At 44.6% G+C, this 17,917-nt stretch overlaps 2 protein-coding genes across 2 annotated transcripts; both read left to right on the forward strand.

Annotated features, from left to right (window-relative positions):
- The first annotated feature begins 9 nt into the window (after positions 1 to 9).
- LOC135385821 (signal peptidase complex catalytic subunit SEC11A-like) lies at positions 10 to 9,089 on the forward strand. Its single transcript, XM_064615352.1, has 6 exons — positions 10 to 191; positions 686 to 795; positions 1,105 to 1,254; positions 4,761 to 4,880; positions 4,964 to 5,021; positions 8,827 to 9,089. Exons 1-6 carry the CDS (start codon positions 147 to 149, stop codon positions 8,875 to 8,877), a joined length of 534 nt encoding a protein of 177 aa, XP_064471422.1. The 5' UTR covers positions 10 to 146; the 3' UTR covers positions 8,878 to 9,089.
- A 7,664-nt stretch (positions 9,090 to 16,753) lies between these two features.
- On the forward strand, positions 16,754 to 17,629 carry LOC135384909 (uncharacterized). The gene has a single exon (XM_064614091.1). It carries the CDS (start codon positions 16,754 to 16,756, stop codon positions 17,627 to 17,629), a length of 876 nt encoding a protein of 291 aa, XP_064470161.1.
- Positions 17,630 to 17,917: the final 288 nt, after the last annotated feature.

Consider the following 17,917-nt stretch of genomic DNA (forward strand, 5'->3'; position numbering starts at 1 on the left):
CCGTTTCCTACGCGCAGATGGCGCTTCCCGTATAAACTCTTTTCAACTGACGTGTACTGCCGGCGACGCGTTGAACAGAGTTGTGGACACGGCACTTCACAACTTAAAATATTGTAGAAGAAGGCTGTGCACTTCCTAAATTAAATATGTTGGGAATGCTAGACGACCTCAAACGTATGAATAAACGGCAGGTAAGCGTGCTTCATCATGCCAAGGGTATCCGTATGCTCGCATGCGGGCACTGCAACCATAAACAATGTGATTGAACAAATGTGATGTGTCAGTACTTTTGTGAACTACATCTCAAACCTATACTTAAGGCCTGTCGGACTCAAATTTTACTGCCTGTTTGTCAACTGTATTGCATGGACAATCTCTGTTGTACCCTCCGTTTGTTTCAATTGCTTGCATGTCACTTCGGTGTAGATGCTTCCATATTCAAATGCTGCTATTCAAAAGTACATATGAGCCAAATTGAGGTTGTCTGCATAAAACCAAACAGTTTGTGACACTACAACTTTCCAGCAAAAGTTTTGAACTCACGTAGTTCCTATCTGTTCCCTGTATCAGATCATATTTACTCACCTACTTCGATAGGTGAAGTGAGATTTATTTTCCAGGGTTAAACGCCAACACTTTGTTGACACACGCTCCGTAAATTAGTGACATGTTTCTGTCTTTCCAGTTGTTGTATCAGGTGCTAAATTTTGGCATGATTGTATCATCTGCTCTCATGATTTGGAAAGGCCTCATGGTTGTCACGGGAAGTGGGAGCCCAATTGTCGTCGTGCTCAGGTATGTATCAATTTGGCAACAAATATTTGGTATGTAGTCTAAGCAGAGTGTATCACTGTGTCACTCATTCATTGGTGTACAAGCACACATCATTTTCTCAGAAATAAGGTGAGCACATATAAGATGTACAAGATCATAAGGGTGGAAAAATGTTATTCCATTTTAACCTGTTCCTTGTAGCCATTATCTGGCTTGTTCTGTTTCAGTAGTGCAATTCCCAACACAACGTTAAACTATCCGTAAAAAAATGTATGTTATTCAACCTCAATATCTGATGCGGTCTGATATGAGCAACGATTCCCTTTGCAGTGGAAGTATGGAGCCAGCTTTTCACCGAGGAGATCTTCTCTTCTTAACAAACTATCGTGAGGATCCCATCAGAGTCGGAGACATTGTTGTATTTAAAGTGGAAGGTCGGGACATTCCTATTGTTCACAGAGTACTCAAGCTTCATGAAAAGTGAGTATTGCTGAAGAAACTGAGTAAAGATATAGAACTGCATGTTTCTAGATACTCTTTGAGCAACTGTTGGAAAATGTTATGCATATTTTCATATTCGTAACCTTTTTTTTTTTTTTTTTTCGTATCAGTAATTGTTTTTTTTTTTATTCAGTAGCTATATCTTTCTTCAGGTATCTTTTTGGATGCTTCAAATATAACTACAATCAATATTTTCAGATTTTTATTTCAGATTTTATAGTACACATCAACATATCAAATGTGGGACTGCAAGGACGAGCCTGTAATGCAATCCTAAAAACAGGCTGTGCATCTGGTTGTGCATAAACAGGCTCTGCAACTGGTCTTATAAAATTCATTTTCATCCACAGTCAATTTTATGGCTGAGTGGCAATCCTATCATTCCATCTCAGTCAATTTATAGCCTTCGAATAGAATTTTTTTTTTACCAGTTTTCCTTTGAAGAGAAATTCTAATGCGGAGCACCTATAACGGGTGTTTCTCGAAGCTCCCCCAGCTGAATAATTCGTAAACAGGTGGTGCTAGCGAAAACAGCTTCTTTTTCAGTGAGCATCCCCGAGACATTGACCAAGAACTGAGTAGTGAGCAGCATTTGCATACACTCAGTAATTAAATAAAACTTTCAGAACCTCTGTTTTACCAACCAGAACCTTCAGCAAAAAATGTTCCAGAAAAAAAACTGACACTTGGTGATTCCTAGAGTAACTAATTAGTTTTTGGTTTACATATTTCTTGTGCGGAGCAGCGTCCCAATGTGCTCTTTCAATCAGCTGTCTGGCTGCCAATTACGTGTTCATCCGCCTGCCTGGTTCGCACACAGGGTACAGTTGAAAGAGATGACCAACTTCACCTTCACCAAGTAATTCACGAAAAAGGCAATGAGTGCAGGGGGTTGAACATGGACCCTTCTGATTACCGGTCATGGGTACCATGCTTTACACCAAAGGAATGCCTCCTGACCGGTAATCAGGAGGGTTCAGGTTCAGTCACTGGCGCTGCCACTCATTGGCTTTTTCGTGGATTACTTGTCGACTTTGGCCCGGAAGCTCTGTGTGTTGTGTTTGTTCCTAGATGGACCTCGCCTCAGCGCATTGCCCCATCTATCTGACCTTCGTGTTTGCATGCTTTGTTGAGTGTTGCAGACATCTTTGGTACCACTGTGAAGGCTCACGTTGATTCAGTGTTGTAATTGCTCTCGACAAATATGTGTGTAAACTCAAGGTCCTGGTGCAACATTGCAATTTCATGGAGCACAAAGAAGCTATACCAATATGGTCTATGAGGGGAAAGCCAAATTGTCCCATGCGATACACGCTAATACCAATCGAAAGAGAGAATCCTGCGATACATGTGTGTTGCTGTGTGCAATGCCCGCAGTCAGATGTTTACTGTCAACTGGCCTCACCTTGAACTCTACGATGCTGCGCAACACTGATGATTGGGGATTGTTCCTGCCATGAGCTGGATGTTACAGACAAGTGTGTCATCAACTGTACCTGTGTCATTATCAATGTAGATGGGGCACCACACCTTCAAACCCAGGTTTTACCACCTGGCACAATGCATAAAGTTGCCTTTATTCTTTAGTTGGGGAAGTTAACTAAACGTGTGCTACTGACCAACTGGATTTGGGGGTACGGTAGCAGTTCACAGCCTTCATCAATCAAGATTTATGCAATGCAAAACAGAGTGCATTATTTCAACTTCTTATCGTGCTGTCTCGCACGTGTGCAACTGTGGTTGCTAACTCAGTCTCGGAAACCCACTGACTGGGCCAAAAATTGAGCCAATTATATAGAGAATGGTGGTGCATCAAGTATTCATATGGTGAATATTGCAGAAAGTGATTTAAGTTGCATTCTGGGTAGACTAATGTGACCAGGTGTCCCAATTTAGGCAGGACAGCCCCCGCTGTCCTACCAGCCTACTTGTGGGACGGCATTTTGTCCAGCCTTTGGCTGCAGAGAAGCCCAAATGGAAGAAAGATGGGGTTCAATACTGAAAGAGCTTTCAACTTTCCCTTGCCTTCCTCTCAACTTTCCAGGAAATTAAACCTCAAGTTAGTGAGTTTGGGATGAGATTTTTCCCTTCAAACCTGCAAATATGGAGACACACTAAAAAAACAGTATGTTCTGCTTAAAATATTTGATGTGCATGCTACGTAGCATGTTAGAATGCAAAAATAAATGACTGCAGTGATTGTAGGTGAAATAAAAAGAGCGATTTGTTAACGGACAGCACCCCACCTCCCTTGCCGCAAATGTCCCGCCTTGGCATGTGAATGGAGGAATGTGAATGACCACAAAGGAACGTGGTCACATTAGGGTAGACAGAGCATTATATTTCTTCGCAAACCCATTAAGAAGTAGTATGTGTAGGAATACCATTGAGGAATTACAGACATTTTAAACAGCAGGAAAGCTTTGTAGGTGGTAGAGAACAATGCGCAGGAACTATCGCATGCTATTTAATGCGACTCATGCCCCGGAAGCAACAGGATTCCTCCACCATTTTTTGTGGTGGGGAACAGGGGATACACTTAATGTGATCTTGACACCCGCATCATGTTGTGCTGGATAAATGTAAAGAACAGTCATTTGGATCAACATGAACCTGTGTCTCCACTAACATCTAACAGCTCCACTTTTTCCTTTTACCAGTCAATAAATCAACCTGCATTCCAAGTTTCACACCAAAGAGTCTAACAGACACGCGTGAAATCTTCACTGCGAATACACGAACTCATCCACCAGTGACATCATATTGAGCAGCTCTGCATGTTAACAATGCATGCATGTTAGCTCTGCATGCATAACAATGTTTATGCTCTGAATGTTGCAACAGAGGATGTTGCTAAACGTTCTTGGGGCCTATTCACATTATGAAACTTGGGTGGTGTGCAACTAGGTTGTGCACTTTAAACGAGGGTTCAGGAGGGGGGTGAGGGCAACCTAGTTGCTAGAGTTGCAGCACGAATAGCCCAGTCAGTGGTTCCTCTTGCAACCTTCATGCACAACATGTCTATCATTCAGCTCCTCCCCCGAAGACATCCAATCGCAACGACCGGCTGTTATGGTGTCACTTCTGAGACGTAAAACAGCATGAAATCTGCTACAGCGTGCAGCAGCACGCGCTGGTGCGGATTACGAAAGCAACGCGAGGAGCACGAAATCTTCCCCGGTGGTTCATGTGAAATATTTGACGAGACTCCATTCTAGAATATGTCCTTGCAAACTGTCAACCGTATTTGCAGCTCTCGTCCTCGTGCGACAGGACGAAGGTGGTGGTGATGACATTTGCTCGTGGCATCACTATGATGCTGCAAGTTGCTCACCGTGTGAAAGGAGCCTACTCCCTGCACCTTTGTGTGCAACCGCGGCTGGAACGAAGTTGCAGCAAACGTTGCATCGTGTGAATCTACACTTAGAGCCATATGTCCCATTGTTTTCAGGCACACTATGTTACAAGATGTCATTTCTTTTCAGGGAAGACAGCAGCGTGAAGATTTTAACGAAAGGTGACAACAACTCTGTTGACGACAGGGGTCTCTACGCACCAGGCCAACTTTGGTTGGACAAAAAAGACATTGTTGGGAGGGCACGAGGGTGAGTAAAAGATAATGAGCTATTTTACAGTTTTCAGATACTTTGCTCGTTACACTATGTTAATGCTCCTTTTGCTTGCGCAGGTTTGTTCCATATGTAGGCATCGTCACCATTTTGATGAATGATTACCCAAAGTTTAAGGTGAGTATTCCACCGCGCAAGGTTTGTGACTAGTGTTGTAGCTTTGTGGACAGTTGCAGCTTTTAAAAGTTAGGCAGATGCTGTGTCTTTCCTTTGTTTGAGTTGAGTTGAGCAAAGTTGGGAGTGCAAACTCAGTAAACATGCATTTGAATGCCCTTGCTTCAGAAATTAAACCCTGGAAATTCCCCTGCTCTGTAGCATAAACTTCCCCAAGCAGTGATTGAACTGCAGCGCCATTTTCGCCGAACAGTGTGAAAAAGCAGATCCTGCGACATGCTGCTATTAGTGGGTGTCTTTCTGACTTATTGCGCCATGTTTGCTCCAAAAGAGGCTGCCGGATGACCAATGAAAGTGGAAACGAAACTGAAAGTTGTACAGTTGCTCTTTCCACTGCGGCAATGCTTCTTTGAACAATACTTCCACGGCATGGGTCCCCCCCAACAGTCCCTTGATAGACCCCATAGTTTGAGATAATTCACACAACACTGAGCATGTGACAAATGAAAATACAACGTTACGCATACCAGACGGCAAATCAGGAGCCCTTCCTCTTTTGCTTGCCTCTCGGTCGGTCCTGGCTACCATCGACTTCTACCGGTTTTCATGCGTGATACCTAGTTATTCGGTATTCTAAAATAACTAAAGCAACTTTTGGCAAAATAGTACATTATTTGATGCATCGTAGTCTGACACGTGTTCACCGTGCACACAAAGCCCACTGCGTTGCGCGACTCCTAACACCAAGCGAGTCTCATGAGTACGTACAATTTCACGGAAGTTATTTCACAATTTCATGCACATAATCCTGCCTTCATTGTCACTGTTTTCGAAATGCAACGTGCCCGAAATTCGAGGAAATTCTCTCAATTTGTCAGTTGTCTCAATTTGTGGCTCATAGCCACAGTTGCTTCGCGGCACAAACACAGATTGAAAAAATAAAACGCTCAGACCTGAAACTCTGATAAACAGAGAAATTATGTTTCTAGCTGTACATTCTGACCTTTCATAAGATTTAGTGTTTTGGCATTTCTCTAAATAAATGATAGGTTGTGTGTTTGGAGCATTTTCTATTTAGTTTTGTGATAGCACAGGAGGCTAGTGGTCCACGCAATCTTATGCCAACAACAAGCTTGTGACATGGAACAGCGCTTACACTGTACGCAAGGAAATTAGGAGTCTGTACACTCTGCTCCATGGACTGTAAAAGCCGCTACAAAACAGACTTTCCTGCTCCAAGAGCTTCTTGTCAGTTTGACCACTGCCCAGTGAACAGCCACAGCTGAAATATGGCAGAACTGTCTGGCTTAGGAAAACTGTGGTGAAGCATAAGAACTGCTTAACATATCTTAGCTGGTGTTGTTGTATAATATTGGGCCACAAAATACTGGTGCATTGCTCTGTGTACACTTTATTTACTTAGCTGTAGGCATCATCAGCACAACTCAATCCCACCACAACACAATAGTTTGTTTAAAATGCCAGCCTCGGTGGCTCAGTCAGTAGCGTGTCCGCTTGCTGATCCCAAGATAGCGGGTTCAAACCCGGCTAAGGACAACTTGGTGGAAGGGTACAATTTGCTCAGACACGCCTTCTTCCACGAGGGACATTAAAGGTGGTGTGCAGTGTGTCGAAATTTCAGCTCACGTTCAAGAATCGTCAGGTGTGCAAAATTAATCCACAGACCCGACCACTGGAGTCGCTCATGATCACTGTTGTCTCGCGACATAAAGCCCCGAATTGTAATTATTTGTTTTAAAAAATGTTGTCATTAGAACTGCCATCATACAGCATATAAAGGATGCGTTATGCTTCGCAACTAAAAACAATCTAATATAAACGGTGTTCCGCACATTATTGTGTGATCAATGATATGCGGTGTCACTACATTTTTGTATCCTTGTGGAATGTTCCATGATAAAAGCGCTAAAGTAAAGAGACACGTTGTGTGCTCGTGGAATGTGTATTCTCATTTGGACTTTTAACTGAGTAGCTCCTTAGAGCTGAACTCCCCTCTCAAAGCGAGCCCCCCTGCCCTTCCCCCTCACCGATAGTGTGATGTAAGAGCAATTCCCATTGAAACAGAACATAAACACGAGAAAGGTATAAATTCAAGTCCCATTAATTTGAACTCTCTCAATTCAAACTTCCGGAGTGATGCTCACACACCTGCCAACTCTCTCGGATTATCGTTCAGTCTCCCACCCTGTAATCTCCCTGAGAATTGGGGAAGTTATTTTTGTCTCTCATTTTCTTTTGAAAGCTGCGCAAATGTATTCCTGAAGAATTAGACAGCCCATAAGACGTGTTTCACGGCATTGACCATCCATGGCTGGAGGTCACGGTGGACCGCGAGTTTCATTGTGTCCGTGTTTCTCTAGAAGACGTGCTATCGTCCTATCATCAGTCCAATCTCGCACAGTAGTTTTGTCTCGTCCGCTGGCGCTCACCAAACGGAAGAAATATCTACACGTGTTCCTCATACGTGCCGAGTGCCTTTTCACTGGTTTTCTGGTTGAGCACAACCAGCCGTGCGACCGCCGTGACGAAGCAGAGCGCTACAGGTGCGGACAGACGGAGACCACTGGGATTATCGGTGAAATGGCTGTGCAAAATGTAGTGTTGGAGAGGCTGAGACGACGCATCTTCGCAATTGCGGTTGATAGAAGCAACGATAGTGCATCGCAGCTACAATAGTGGCTACATACAATGTAGAAATTCACAATGCAGTCGGTGGAAATGCTATTTCAAGTACACAAAATTAATGCGCAGCGCCAGAGGTCTCATCGGCATCTAACGGTGTGTGTCGAGTCGTGCTCATGAACAGTTGAAAAACGAAGGCTGGTGATCAAAGAGGGCGGTTTAGCTTCTACGACGAGCACACAAAGGAAGAGTGGTGACTTCCCGCAGAATTCAGCCGATTCAACCAGCGTGTGGTTTTACGTATAGCGTGCCCAAGATGATGTGAACGTCAAGTGTAGGAGATGTAGCAAAATACAGTAAACTTTGTCACAGCAGCAATGACTCGGAAGAGTTGCAAATAGCGCTCCAATTCTTCACAGACAATGGGGATGAGCATCGAGCAATTAAAGTTGCGGATATTCTATCGACTGTCAGTTCCACGTGGTACACACACAAGCAGACGCCAATAACCGAGTTTGTTTTCACAATAAATGCTGTCTGGTTCGATATCATGGACGATTCACTTTATGGACAGTTTTTACGAAGGATGAAAGTGTTCATAGTAATGAGCGAAGACTGTAAATATATATATATATATATACTGTGCCTACATAATCAATTTTACACTATTTTACCAACTGATTTTCAAAAAACATCAAACCTGAAAAAGAGGGGTCTGTACTTATGCACCATGTAGCTGCAACTCATCATGCCAGCCAAGCATAATCGCAAATTTCTGAGAACACATTCTGTTCTCACTGTTTCACTCCTAGCACTAAAAAAAAATTTGGCTTGTCTTGTACTAGTTGCTTTTGTCTAATTTCTCGGTGGCGCTCTCTTCATGCTACCACTCGTGCGTTTCTGACTTTCACTGTTAAACTCCCAATAATACAACGGACAATGCTGCACAATGCAGAAGCGTCACCTCACTAGACCATAGACGTAACAACGGAGAATGGCATCAGGTGGTGTACTAGGCTTATAGGAGCTCAGCTCCAGCTGATAACACTAGTGTCTATTAGCGTACAGTAACGTTCTCTGTGTGTGTACATACAGCTGCTGCTGTACACTGTTCCTGACGACTGCTGAACCATAAACTCACCATTACACTACACATCTTTTTCAGTATTTGGTGCTCGGATGTCTTGGACTGTTTGTGCTAGTGCACAGGGAATAAAGCTCTCCAGCTGGCACAACAGTGACGAATGAATTGTATTCATCACCACTGTCCAAAGAGGCATCCAGAATTACACCCTCACACACGTGTGGAATTGTGGAGCCGCATCATCGCACGTACGGTGGGGGCGAAGAGATGTTCATTATGTCATCTTTTTGTATAAAACACTTTCAGTATGCAAAATGGTTAATTAAAGCTCTCCATTTATTTTCCATCAGTCCCCCATGAATGTATTCTCTCCTTGTGTCTGCTCTAGCTTCCATGTTGTAGATACGTTTTGAGGACTTTATGCTGCAGTGTTGCCGATATGCGTGTGTGTTTTTTAAATAACCATACCCTGAATTAAATAAAAAACACACACATCGGCGACACTGCATCTTCAGCTCAAAAGTGTCATTAGTGATTATGTAATCAGCAATGTTATGCTTTGTATTCAGCTTTTTCTACTTTGTGTAGCCCATTTCCTTCAACCACCACTCTCCTCTGTGATGCTAACGCCCTGTGGGTATTTGAATAAAAATAAATAAATAACCATACCCTGAATTAAATATTTATTTTTATTTAAATACCCAGAGGGTGTTGGCATCACAGAGGAGAGTGGTGGTCGAAGTAGACGGGCTACACAAAGTTGAAAAAGCTGAATACAAAGCATAACATTGTTGATTACAGTGTTACATAATCACTAACAACACTTTTGCGCTGAGCGATGGGCGAAATTGATGTCAGTGAACCGAGGAAGTGGTTCCAGTCGATGGTGGTGTGGTAGAAAAAGAAGTCAACGTGAGATTTGGTTGAACAAGATGGAATGTGTACTTTTTGACGATGGTCAGCGCAATTTGATATGTACGTAGGTGGAAATATAAAGTGAGATTGCAAGCTATCGTTACAATGTTATATTTTGTGGACAGGAACAGACGGAAAATTTTTCGTCGCAGAGCTAGGTTAGTAAGTTTCAAGTTATGTTTCATAGAAGTTACACTGGCTGTGCGTTGGTAGTTGCCAAAGAAGGTATTTCTGCTTGGAGAGAGGGCTCGAGGCTGTGTGTGCTTTCTCATTTCTTTTTGGACAAAGATACATGGAACTGTTCCTACATGAACAGTCCCTGCTGCAAAAAAGGACTAACTTCCGTGGACTAAATAATTTTCGAGAATTTCACAGTTGTTTTTTCAAGAAATTACGCTCCGGTGAAATATATTGGTAACAAGGGGAGAGACAGGTATTGGAAATTGCAATGAGTGAGTTTCACGAAGTCGGGAGTAACTCTCATTGCAACATGTGAAGAACAGCACGGAAGAGTCTTGATCCCCGTGGGTGTGTTTCGAAAGCACCAGAAATCTGGGTGTACTGGGCTTTGTGGTACAACCATAGAGAACGTGCCCGACAAAATTAAGGTCCTGCAGGATATTCCTCAAGCATGCTGCCACCTGACTTTGCTTCCGTATTAAGGTTGTGAAATTACATAAATTCAACAGCACATATATAACTAGATAAATGCCTAATACAAATACCTTCAACCAATTCCTAAGCTTTTTCTTGAAAATTTCTCTTTGTGAACATGTCGAGGCTGTAACTAGGATATAACGTACATTGCACGTCAGATGCACAACACACAATGACCATATATAAAACTGAAATATGTTGATACATATCCACCTTATTTAACAAAAGTGAAGTTATTCAACGATGAAATTCGTTGATGGCAATATTCAGCGATGAATTGTGAGATAGTCCTGTGAGAAGGAGAACAAAGCATGCCCAACACATCCTGCAAGGACAGGCAGTGCAGGAAATATGCGAATGCAAATTGTGGCACGGTTGTGTGGAATTCTTGGAATAACATGGACTCCATCTATCTATGCTCTGTTATTAACTTCAAAGCTTGCTTCAACAGTAATTTTAAGCGACGAAATTCACTCTGTCACATCGTAGTACTCCGACGTTACAAACTTGTAGCTGGGGTAGTGGTTATGAACTCTGCAGCTCAGAGCTCAAAATTTACAATTTATTTGAGCTGCATAAACAAAGAATCCTTAATGGAAAAGTAAAAGTGCTCTTTGACTGTGTAAAAAGTTCTGTGCGACACGAGCTCCTGTACAAAGAAATTCAGGAATCTTGTTTTCATTTTGTAGGGGTTACTGCACTTTTGTGCTCCTCTCTGTAGTGCACGAATGCGCTCGCATGGGAAACTATCAGTATAGTTTCTATTTGAAATAGCTTTAAACAACTCCCTCTAATGGTTAAGGTTTTGGATATGATGATACACCACACTAAAATGGCATTGAAGAAGACTCCGGTCGAAGACTTGAAATCCCACACCCTAAACGAAAAGGCAGTGCTATCATTCACACAACCTTCTTTATGTGCGCTTCGCACCATAAAGCCAAGCAAGAAAACCCTGTATAGACACCATACTTTGTGGAACAGCCGCCAGCGGTGCAAGCATGCCATTCTGCTTGTTCAAATTTTATATGAAAGGCTGTCTTGTACTTGTACTTCTAGTGAACTCGTACTGTATGAAAGAGGTTCCAATATAGGTTTTGGTAAATCAATCCTGGAATATTTTCACAGCGTCTGGGAATGTACCTCAAAATTCCGAAATACAGTGAAATCTCAAAAGCCGAAAGCCCCTTTGTCTAGAAGAACACATGTTGGTCAGAAAAAAAAATTGATCATTGAGCACTGCACGGGCTCGGGCTTGCCAGAAAGCAGGAGCGAGCCCGGCCGGGTAAATCCTCTTCGCGAGCCTGGCCCGGGCTCGAGCATGTGTTACCCCGCTGTTAGTTAGCCACGGTCAACGTTTACTGCCCGCTACACTGGGCCGAGCGGGTAACCAAGAAATTTCTCGGGTCGGGCCCGGGCCGAGAACCTAGAAATTCTTCGGGTCTTCAGCCCTGCCCGGTTCAGGCCGTGGCAAGTACATCAAAGCTAGGCCGGGCTTGGGCAGGGCCGTGGCCCAAATAATGCGGCCTGTGCAGCGCTCTACCCAGAAGTCAGTTACTGTATTTATGCTATCGCAGAGGAAAAGATGACGTATCGTGACCTTAAATTTTATCTTTTTGTCATCGTTTCCAAAAGGAGGACCTAAAATGATCAAACTCCCACAGAACGAAGTTCAAGTTCACAGGGCAGTTTGCTGTTCGCAAACAAGCTACAAAGGCGTTTTCCACCTTCGTAAAGACATAGCGGCCAAGAAACACAACCTCGCACTCCGACCGACACAACCTCCCACGCCCTCGTCAAGTGGCATAGCCAGGGTCAGACCTCCAAGGTAAGGGGGAGGGGGGCTCTTTACAAAAACCCGCCGCACTTATTACACTTGGAATTATCCTGATACGCTCAGACTTTGAAAGCCATTCACGGGTGTAGACAAACGCAAGAACTGCAAGAACTTGCGCGATCGTCACACTGGTCCCCCCTCCCCCCCCCCCTCCCATATATTACTTTCTTCTCGGATTTGCACGATTTTCGTAGGTCGGCCCGTGGCAGGTAGGGGGGGCTCAACAGACGTCTAATAATAATAATAATAATTCGTGGCTCTATACGTCGCAAGACAATTGTATCAAGGTAGGTCTGCGAGCAGGTGTTTTCCGCTGTGATGAATCTGAATAAGTCAAAGTTACGCTCACAACTCACAAACGAACACCTCAACGCAGCCCTTAAGATTACAACTGCGCAATCACTTTCACCCAATGTTGATGCAATAGTTAAAAAGAAGAGGTGCGAAGTTTCCTCAGCACAAAGCGAATAAAAAGGATTGCTGAACATGTGATTCAGCAACGTAAATATATAGTTTTATGTTATCGTAAGTTCTGTGTTGCATCATCTACAGGGTGTCCCAGTAAACGTGTCATTGAATTATAATAAAAAAACTACGCCACCTAGAGTCATGCGGTCAATGGCATTTGTTCTTACTGGGTTTTTGCCACCTCCTCATGTGGATGTCGTGTAACGTAAGTTTAATTATGTAAATATTTGCGAACTGAACTCGGAAATTTGACAAGGGAAGGTCACTTTTTCACCCCACCAATATGAAGAGCGTGCCGAATTCACTCAAATTCATGATAATTGACAGTGATATTCACGAGCTATCCCATTGGAAAAAATAGCCGAATATCATGCTTTCGCGATGTCTTTTTGAGCGCGATCGCTCGCAGTCCGACGAAAGGAGGTTCCGAAGCCAGCCTACAGAGTGATAGTAGAAAAAGTAACAGTTCATAAAATTGGGAGAGGGAAAGTATTATCCCAGCGAAAGTCGGACGTGATAAGCCATGCCTGCCTTATCTCTTTCTGCGATACCGGGGTGGGCGGTTACATCCCATTTCGCCTATTCCCATTTTGCCTAACCCGGATTATCGGATTAAAGAGGCGGGAGGGGTAACAGCCGATAGGCGAAATGGGACTGCCGTGCAATCTCATTAGGCAAAACGGGACTGTCGGCAAGTAGGCGTTACTTACACGCTCCGACCCGATGATGACGTGTGCAAGAAATGAATGTGCTCGTCGGACAACTACCTTACGTCGTCCGAAACAAAGACCCTTTACATTTGCAAATATAAGGTATAAATATAATGTACAAATATAACAATAAACATTTTACAAACATTTTACATAGTGACTCCTGATGGACAGCATGACGAATGAAACAAGGCTTCGAGCCATGTTCAGTGTCACCTGAGCGATGTTAAATATGGAAACTGGTGTCACTATAGTCGTGTTTAATTTAACTCTTTTTTTTCTTTCGTGTTAGCGCCGCGAAGCTATATGAGCGACGGCGAGGTGGCTATGAGCAAGATGTGGCTATGTGGAGATGAGAGGTGGCTATGAGCGACGTACAGATGAGAACAGATGGAGAGAGGACAGCAGGAAGGAGTGGGGGGATAGGGGGTTAATATGCGTCTTGGGCAGACTTCAGGGGGAACTGTGCCGGTATTCGTCTCGAAAGTCTTCGGAAAACCCAGGGAAAACCTCAGACAGCACAACCGGTGGTAGGATTCGAACCCACCGCCTTCCAGTTAGCACGACACTACCGAGCGAGACGCCTTAACCCACGTTCAACCTAACTACCGTATTTTCCGGTGTATAACGCGCGCGTTATTCGGTAAAAAGGTGCTCTGAAGAGGGCCTGCGCATTATCTAACGGTGGGAGTTATACACGGGAATATTTTCCGACAGGAATTCCTTTTCTGGCCGGTGTCGTACAAATTCTAGTCTCCTCCAGGGTGTGCTGTGAATTTCTCCCAAATCACTTAGGGTCAGTTGAAAAAGCCGGCGTAGGGCGTTGGAATTAATAAAAAGTTGTGATGCTACTTAAGAATGTCATTGAGCAGTCAATAATTCAGAATGGCGAACGGGACATGATGTCGTACCTCGATGCCGTGGGACATCTAATGCATATTGAGTAGAGCTGCAAATTTGGAAGAATTTTGAAGTGCAGAAAACAAAGCTGCCCTTTTAATTAAACAAAATGTAAATAAAAACTATGTTTTTCACTCTTCCGTAATTCCTTTCACTTCCTTTCACTCTTCCGGATGCGTAACAGTCTATATTTGTGAACCAACAGATGAGGGAAGAAACCCTAGTGTAATATGAATTATAAATACAGACCTCATGCTTCAGTGAAACCAACAAGGGTGCATGTAATGTTATATGAAGATCCGAAATTGACTTTTGGCAGCATGCCAGAGGACCGCCTTCTTTCTTACGTAACACGGATTAGTAGGCGAAGTGGGACTGTCTGCAGCATACATTAGGCCAAATGGGACCCCCTGCAGTTCGAGGTCGGTGAACCTGCTAAGGGATGGCGAGATAATCTGCTAAGAAGCATTAGGCAAAATGGGAATAGGGGAAATGGGAAGACACGGGGTGGGTTGGGTTTCCAACCTCCTTTCGTCGGACTGACAAAGATTGCGCTGAAAAATTCATCGTGCGCTATTCTGTGCGACCTCCGTAGAGCTAGATATTTGGCTATTTTTTTCGATGGGATAGCTCCTGAATATCCCTGTCAATTATCATTAATTTGAGTAAATTAGACACGCTCTTCACATTGGTGGGGTAAAAAAGTGACCTTTATTAGGCAAATTTCCGACTTAAGCTCGCAAAAATTTACATAATTAAACTTACGTTACACGACATCCACATGAGGAGGTGGCAAAAACCCAGTAAGAACAAATGCCATTGACCGCATGACTCTAGGTGGTGTAGTTTTTTTTATTATAATTCAATGACACGTTTTCTGGGACACCCTGTATATCAGGAACAGGCTACCCCAAACCCGTGGTATGCGGCCCGCGCAGTTCCTCCATGGCTCAATGCGGCCTGCGGACACGAATGAGTTCGGCACCCCTGCTGTACATCGAAACAAAAGCACCACAAAAGTCACCCTATTATCCATTTTCTACGGGGAAGACACCCACCTGGGACTACAGCAACCCTCATGTTATTCCCCATCTAATGGGTACTGGCAAGATTTACAGGTTTAGAAACATACTCCCCTGTCATGTTAAAATAGCATTGTATAATACACTATTCTTTGGCTTATTAAATTACTGCCATTTAGTATGGGGTAGCACCACCCAGCAAAATTTGATTTCGATTGAGAAAATCCAGAAGCGATTTATGCGTGCCATTGCGAATGTCGACAAACACCATTCGAGCAAGGCTCTTTTTAAGGAATACCAAGTACATAATAAGAGCAACCGACTTCCTTAAATATAGATGCCTAAGTACTTACAGTTCATCCCTTAGGAATAAAAACCTTGAATTTTTATCCCTGTTCAACGTCATTTTGGATAACAAGAGTTATCCTACCAGGAGAGACGCTATGTGGACTTGCCCTGGGGTGCGGACGTCATGTGGTGAGCAAAGCTTGAGTGTGCTACTACCCCGAATATTAAACGAGTTTGGTTTTGATACAAATGCTACCATACCTACAAATAAAGAACTAAAAAAGCTATTTTTATGAAACGTGAAAATAGCGTGTTGCAAGTTTGCACTCTTCCTTGTATAAAGTGTACAATTTGCGTTATGCGAACATTTGTAAATGTCTTCTTTTTTTTTTTCCTCCTATGTATATACATTCGATGGACTGTGAAGGTTGCCGCTGTACTGCTTTGGAGTCGGAGGCCTTGCCAAGCTATACTGATAGCTTTTTGTCCCGCCTCCTCCACTTTGTGGAAATAAATAAATGTGGATGCTCGGCGAAACCTGCTCAAGACCCATGCACGCGCTCAAGCCGCTCACGGAAACGCATACCCTCAGTAGGCGACCTTGTCTTGACGCGTACGCCATGGGGCACCGTGTCGTCTCACGTTTGGGACCTCTGACGCACCGCCTTGAAGATTTGCTTGAGGATAAACCTCGCGACGTCACTTCCACGCCTGCTGAGTCTACTTCTTAGGCTCAAGGGATGGTTTTCGGCAGGGACTGAAACCGGAACGGAACCGAAAACCGCATGGGAACCCACATTTTTTCAAGAACCGGAGCCGGAACGTAACCGCGATTCACCATCGGCAGTTAACCGAAACCGTAACCTGAACCGAAAAATGTGACTTGGGTTGCAGGTTCATATGAATTAGCTCAAGCGTGAACGCGAACGACATTGGATGCGATATTTGTACAACTCTGATTAGTGCATGCACCATGTAGTACGTGCTTCTGTTAAAGTAGATCTCTTCGTGATGTGTTTTTCATTCAGCAGTTGTGTCGAGCATACTGTGGCGGCTTTGCCATCGGCATCGCGGCGCCGCTGTTGTTGAGGCGCGAGCAAAATAAACGTTCGTACACTTGCTCCCTTGCGAGCTACCAGGAAGGTTGTCTCTTACTTGTGTCGCTACAACTGGTGACCCGAACGTGGAACCCTAACGTTCCATCCGCCATTATGTCTACTGGCGATGCTCCCCCAACTGGACAAGCCTTAGCGACAACCTCAGTTACACCGGTATCCTCCATCGCCGTCAAACTTCCTCCGTATTGGGATCGCAACCCCGCGACGTGGTTTATTCAAGCGGAAGCACAGTTTCACCTCTCCGGCATCTCGGCCGAACGTACCAAGTATTACCACGTCATCGCGGCCCTTTCACCATCAGCGGCAGAAGAAGTGTTTGATATCATTGCCAACCCTCCCGCCGATACCCCGTACCAAGCCCTGAAAGCGGCACTCTTGAAGCGTACATCGCCGTCCGACCGCGCCCGTCTGCAACAGCTGTTGTCAGCTGAAGAACTAGGCGACCGGCGCCCAACCCAACTGCTGCGCCGAATGAAACAGTTACTCGGCGAAGGAAGCAATGCCAGTACCGACAGTTTCCTCCGCGAGCTATTCCTCCAACGGCTCCCTAAAAATGTCCAAATGGTTCTTGCCAGCACTCACAACCTCGGCATTGAAGAGCTAGCGAGTTTGGCTGACGCAGTCATGGAAGTCGCATCACCTGCTACTATGACCTTGGATTCCGTCCAAGCGCCTCAAGTCGATGCTCCCCCAAGTGTACCTCCCTTCCCTGACCCCAACTCGAATTTCGCCACTCTTTCCCAACAAGTCGCTCACCTCACTCAATTAGTTGCGGCTTTGTCCACTCGATCCCGCTCTCCGTCGCCACGTTGCCAGCGTTTCCGCTCCCGCAACCGGTCTCCTCGCCATCGCAGCCTAGGTTCACGCGACAGGAACGGGCTTTGCTGGTACCATCACCGCTTCGGCCAGGAAGCCCGACACTGCTTCCAACCTTGCGCGTGGTCGGGAAACCCGCCGGCCAACCACTAGTGGCGGCGAGTGGACGTGGCCCTAATGATTCCCGCCTTTTTCATATCGTGGACCGTACCTCCGGCATGCGTCTTCTCGTGGATACTGGCGCTGAAGTTAGCGTAATCCCTGCCTCGAAACTCAGCCGCCGCTCCCGAGAACCTTGCTTATCCCTCAAGGCGGCCAATTCAACCACCATCCCTGTATATGGCCAAAAGTCCTTAACCCTAAACCTTGGATTGCGACGAACCTTCCGCTGGCTGTTCCTGATCGCCGATGTTCACCAGGCGATCTTAGGAGCAGATTTCT

This window comes from Ornithodoros turicata, chromosome 2, assembly GCF_037126465.1.
Source record: "Ornithodoros turicata isolate Travis chromosome 2, ASM3712646v1, whole genome shotgun sequence".
NCBI lineage: Eukaryota > Metazoa > Arthropoda > Arachnida > Ixodida > Argasidae > Ornithodoros > Ornithodoros turicata.

Coding starts and splice junctions, on each gene's coding strand:
- LOC135385821 (XM_064615352.1), top strand. CDS start 147: ATGTTGGGAATGCTAGACGACCTCAAACGTATGAATAAACGGCAG. Junction 192..685: donor AACGTATGAATAAACGGCAG/GTAAGCGTGCTT, acceptor CTGTCTTTCCAG/TTGTTGTATCAGGTGCTAAA. Junction 796..1,104: donor CCAATTGTCGTCGTGCTCAG/GTATGTATCAAT, acceptor TTCCCTTTGCAG/TGGAAGTATGGAGCCAGCTT.
- LOC135384909 (XM_064614091.1), top strand. CDS start 16,754: ATGTCTACTGGCGATGCTCCCCCAACTGGACAAGCCTTAGCGACAACC.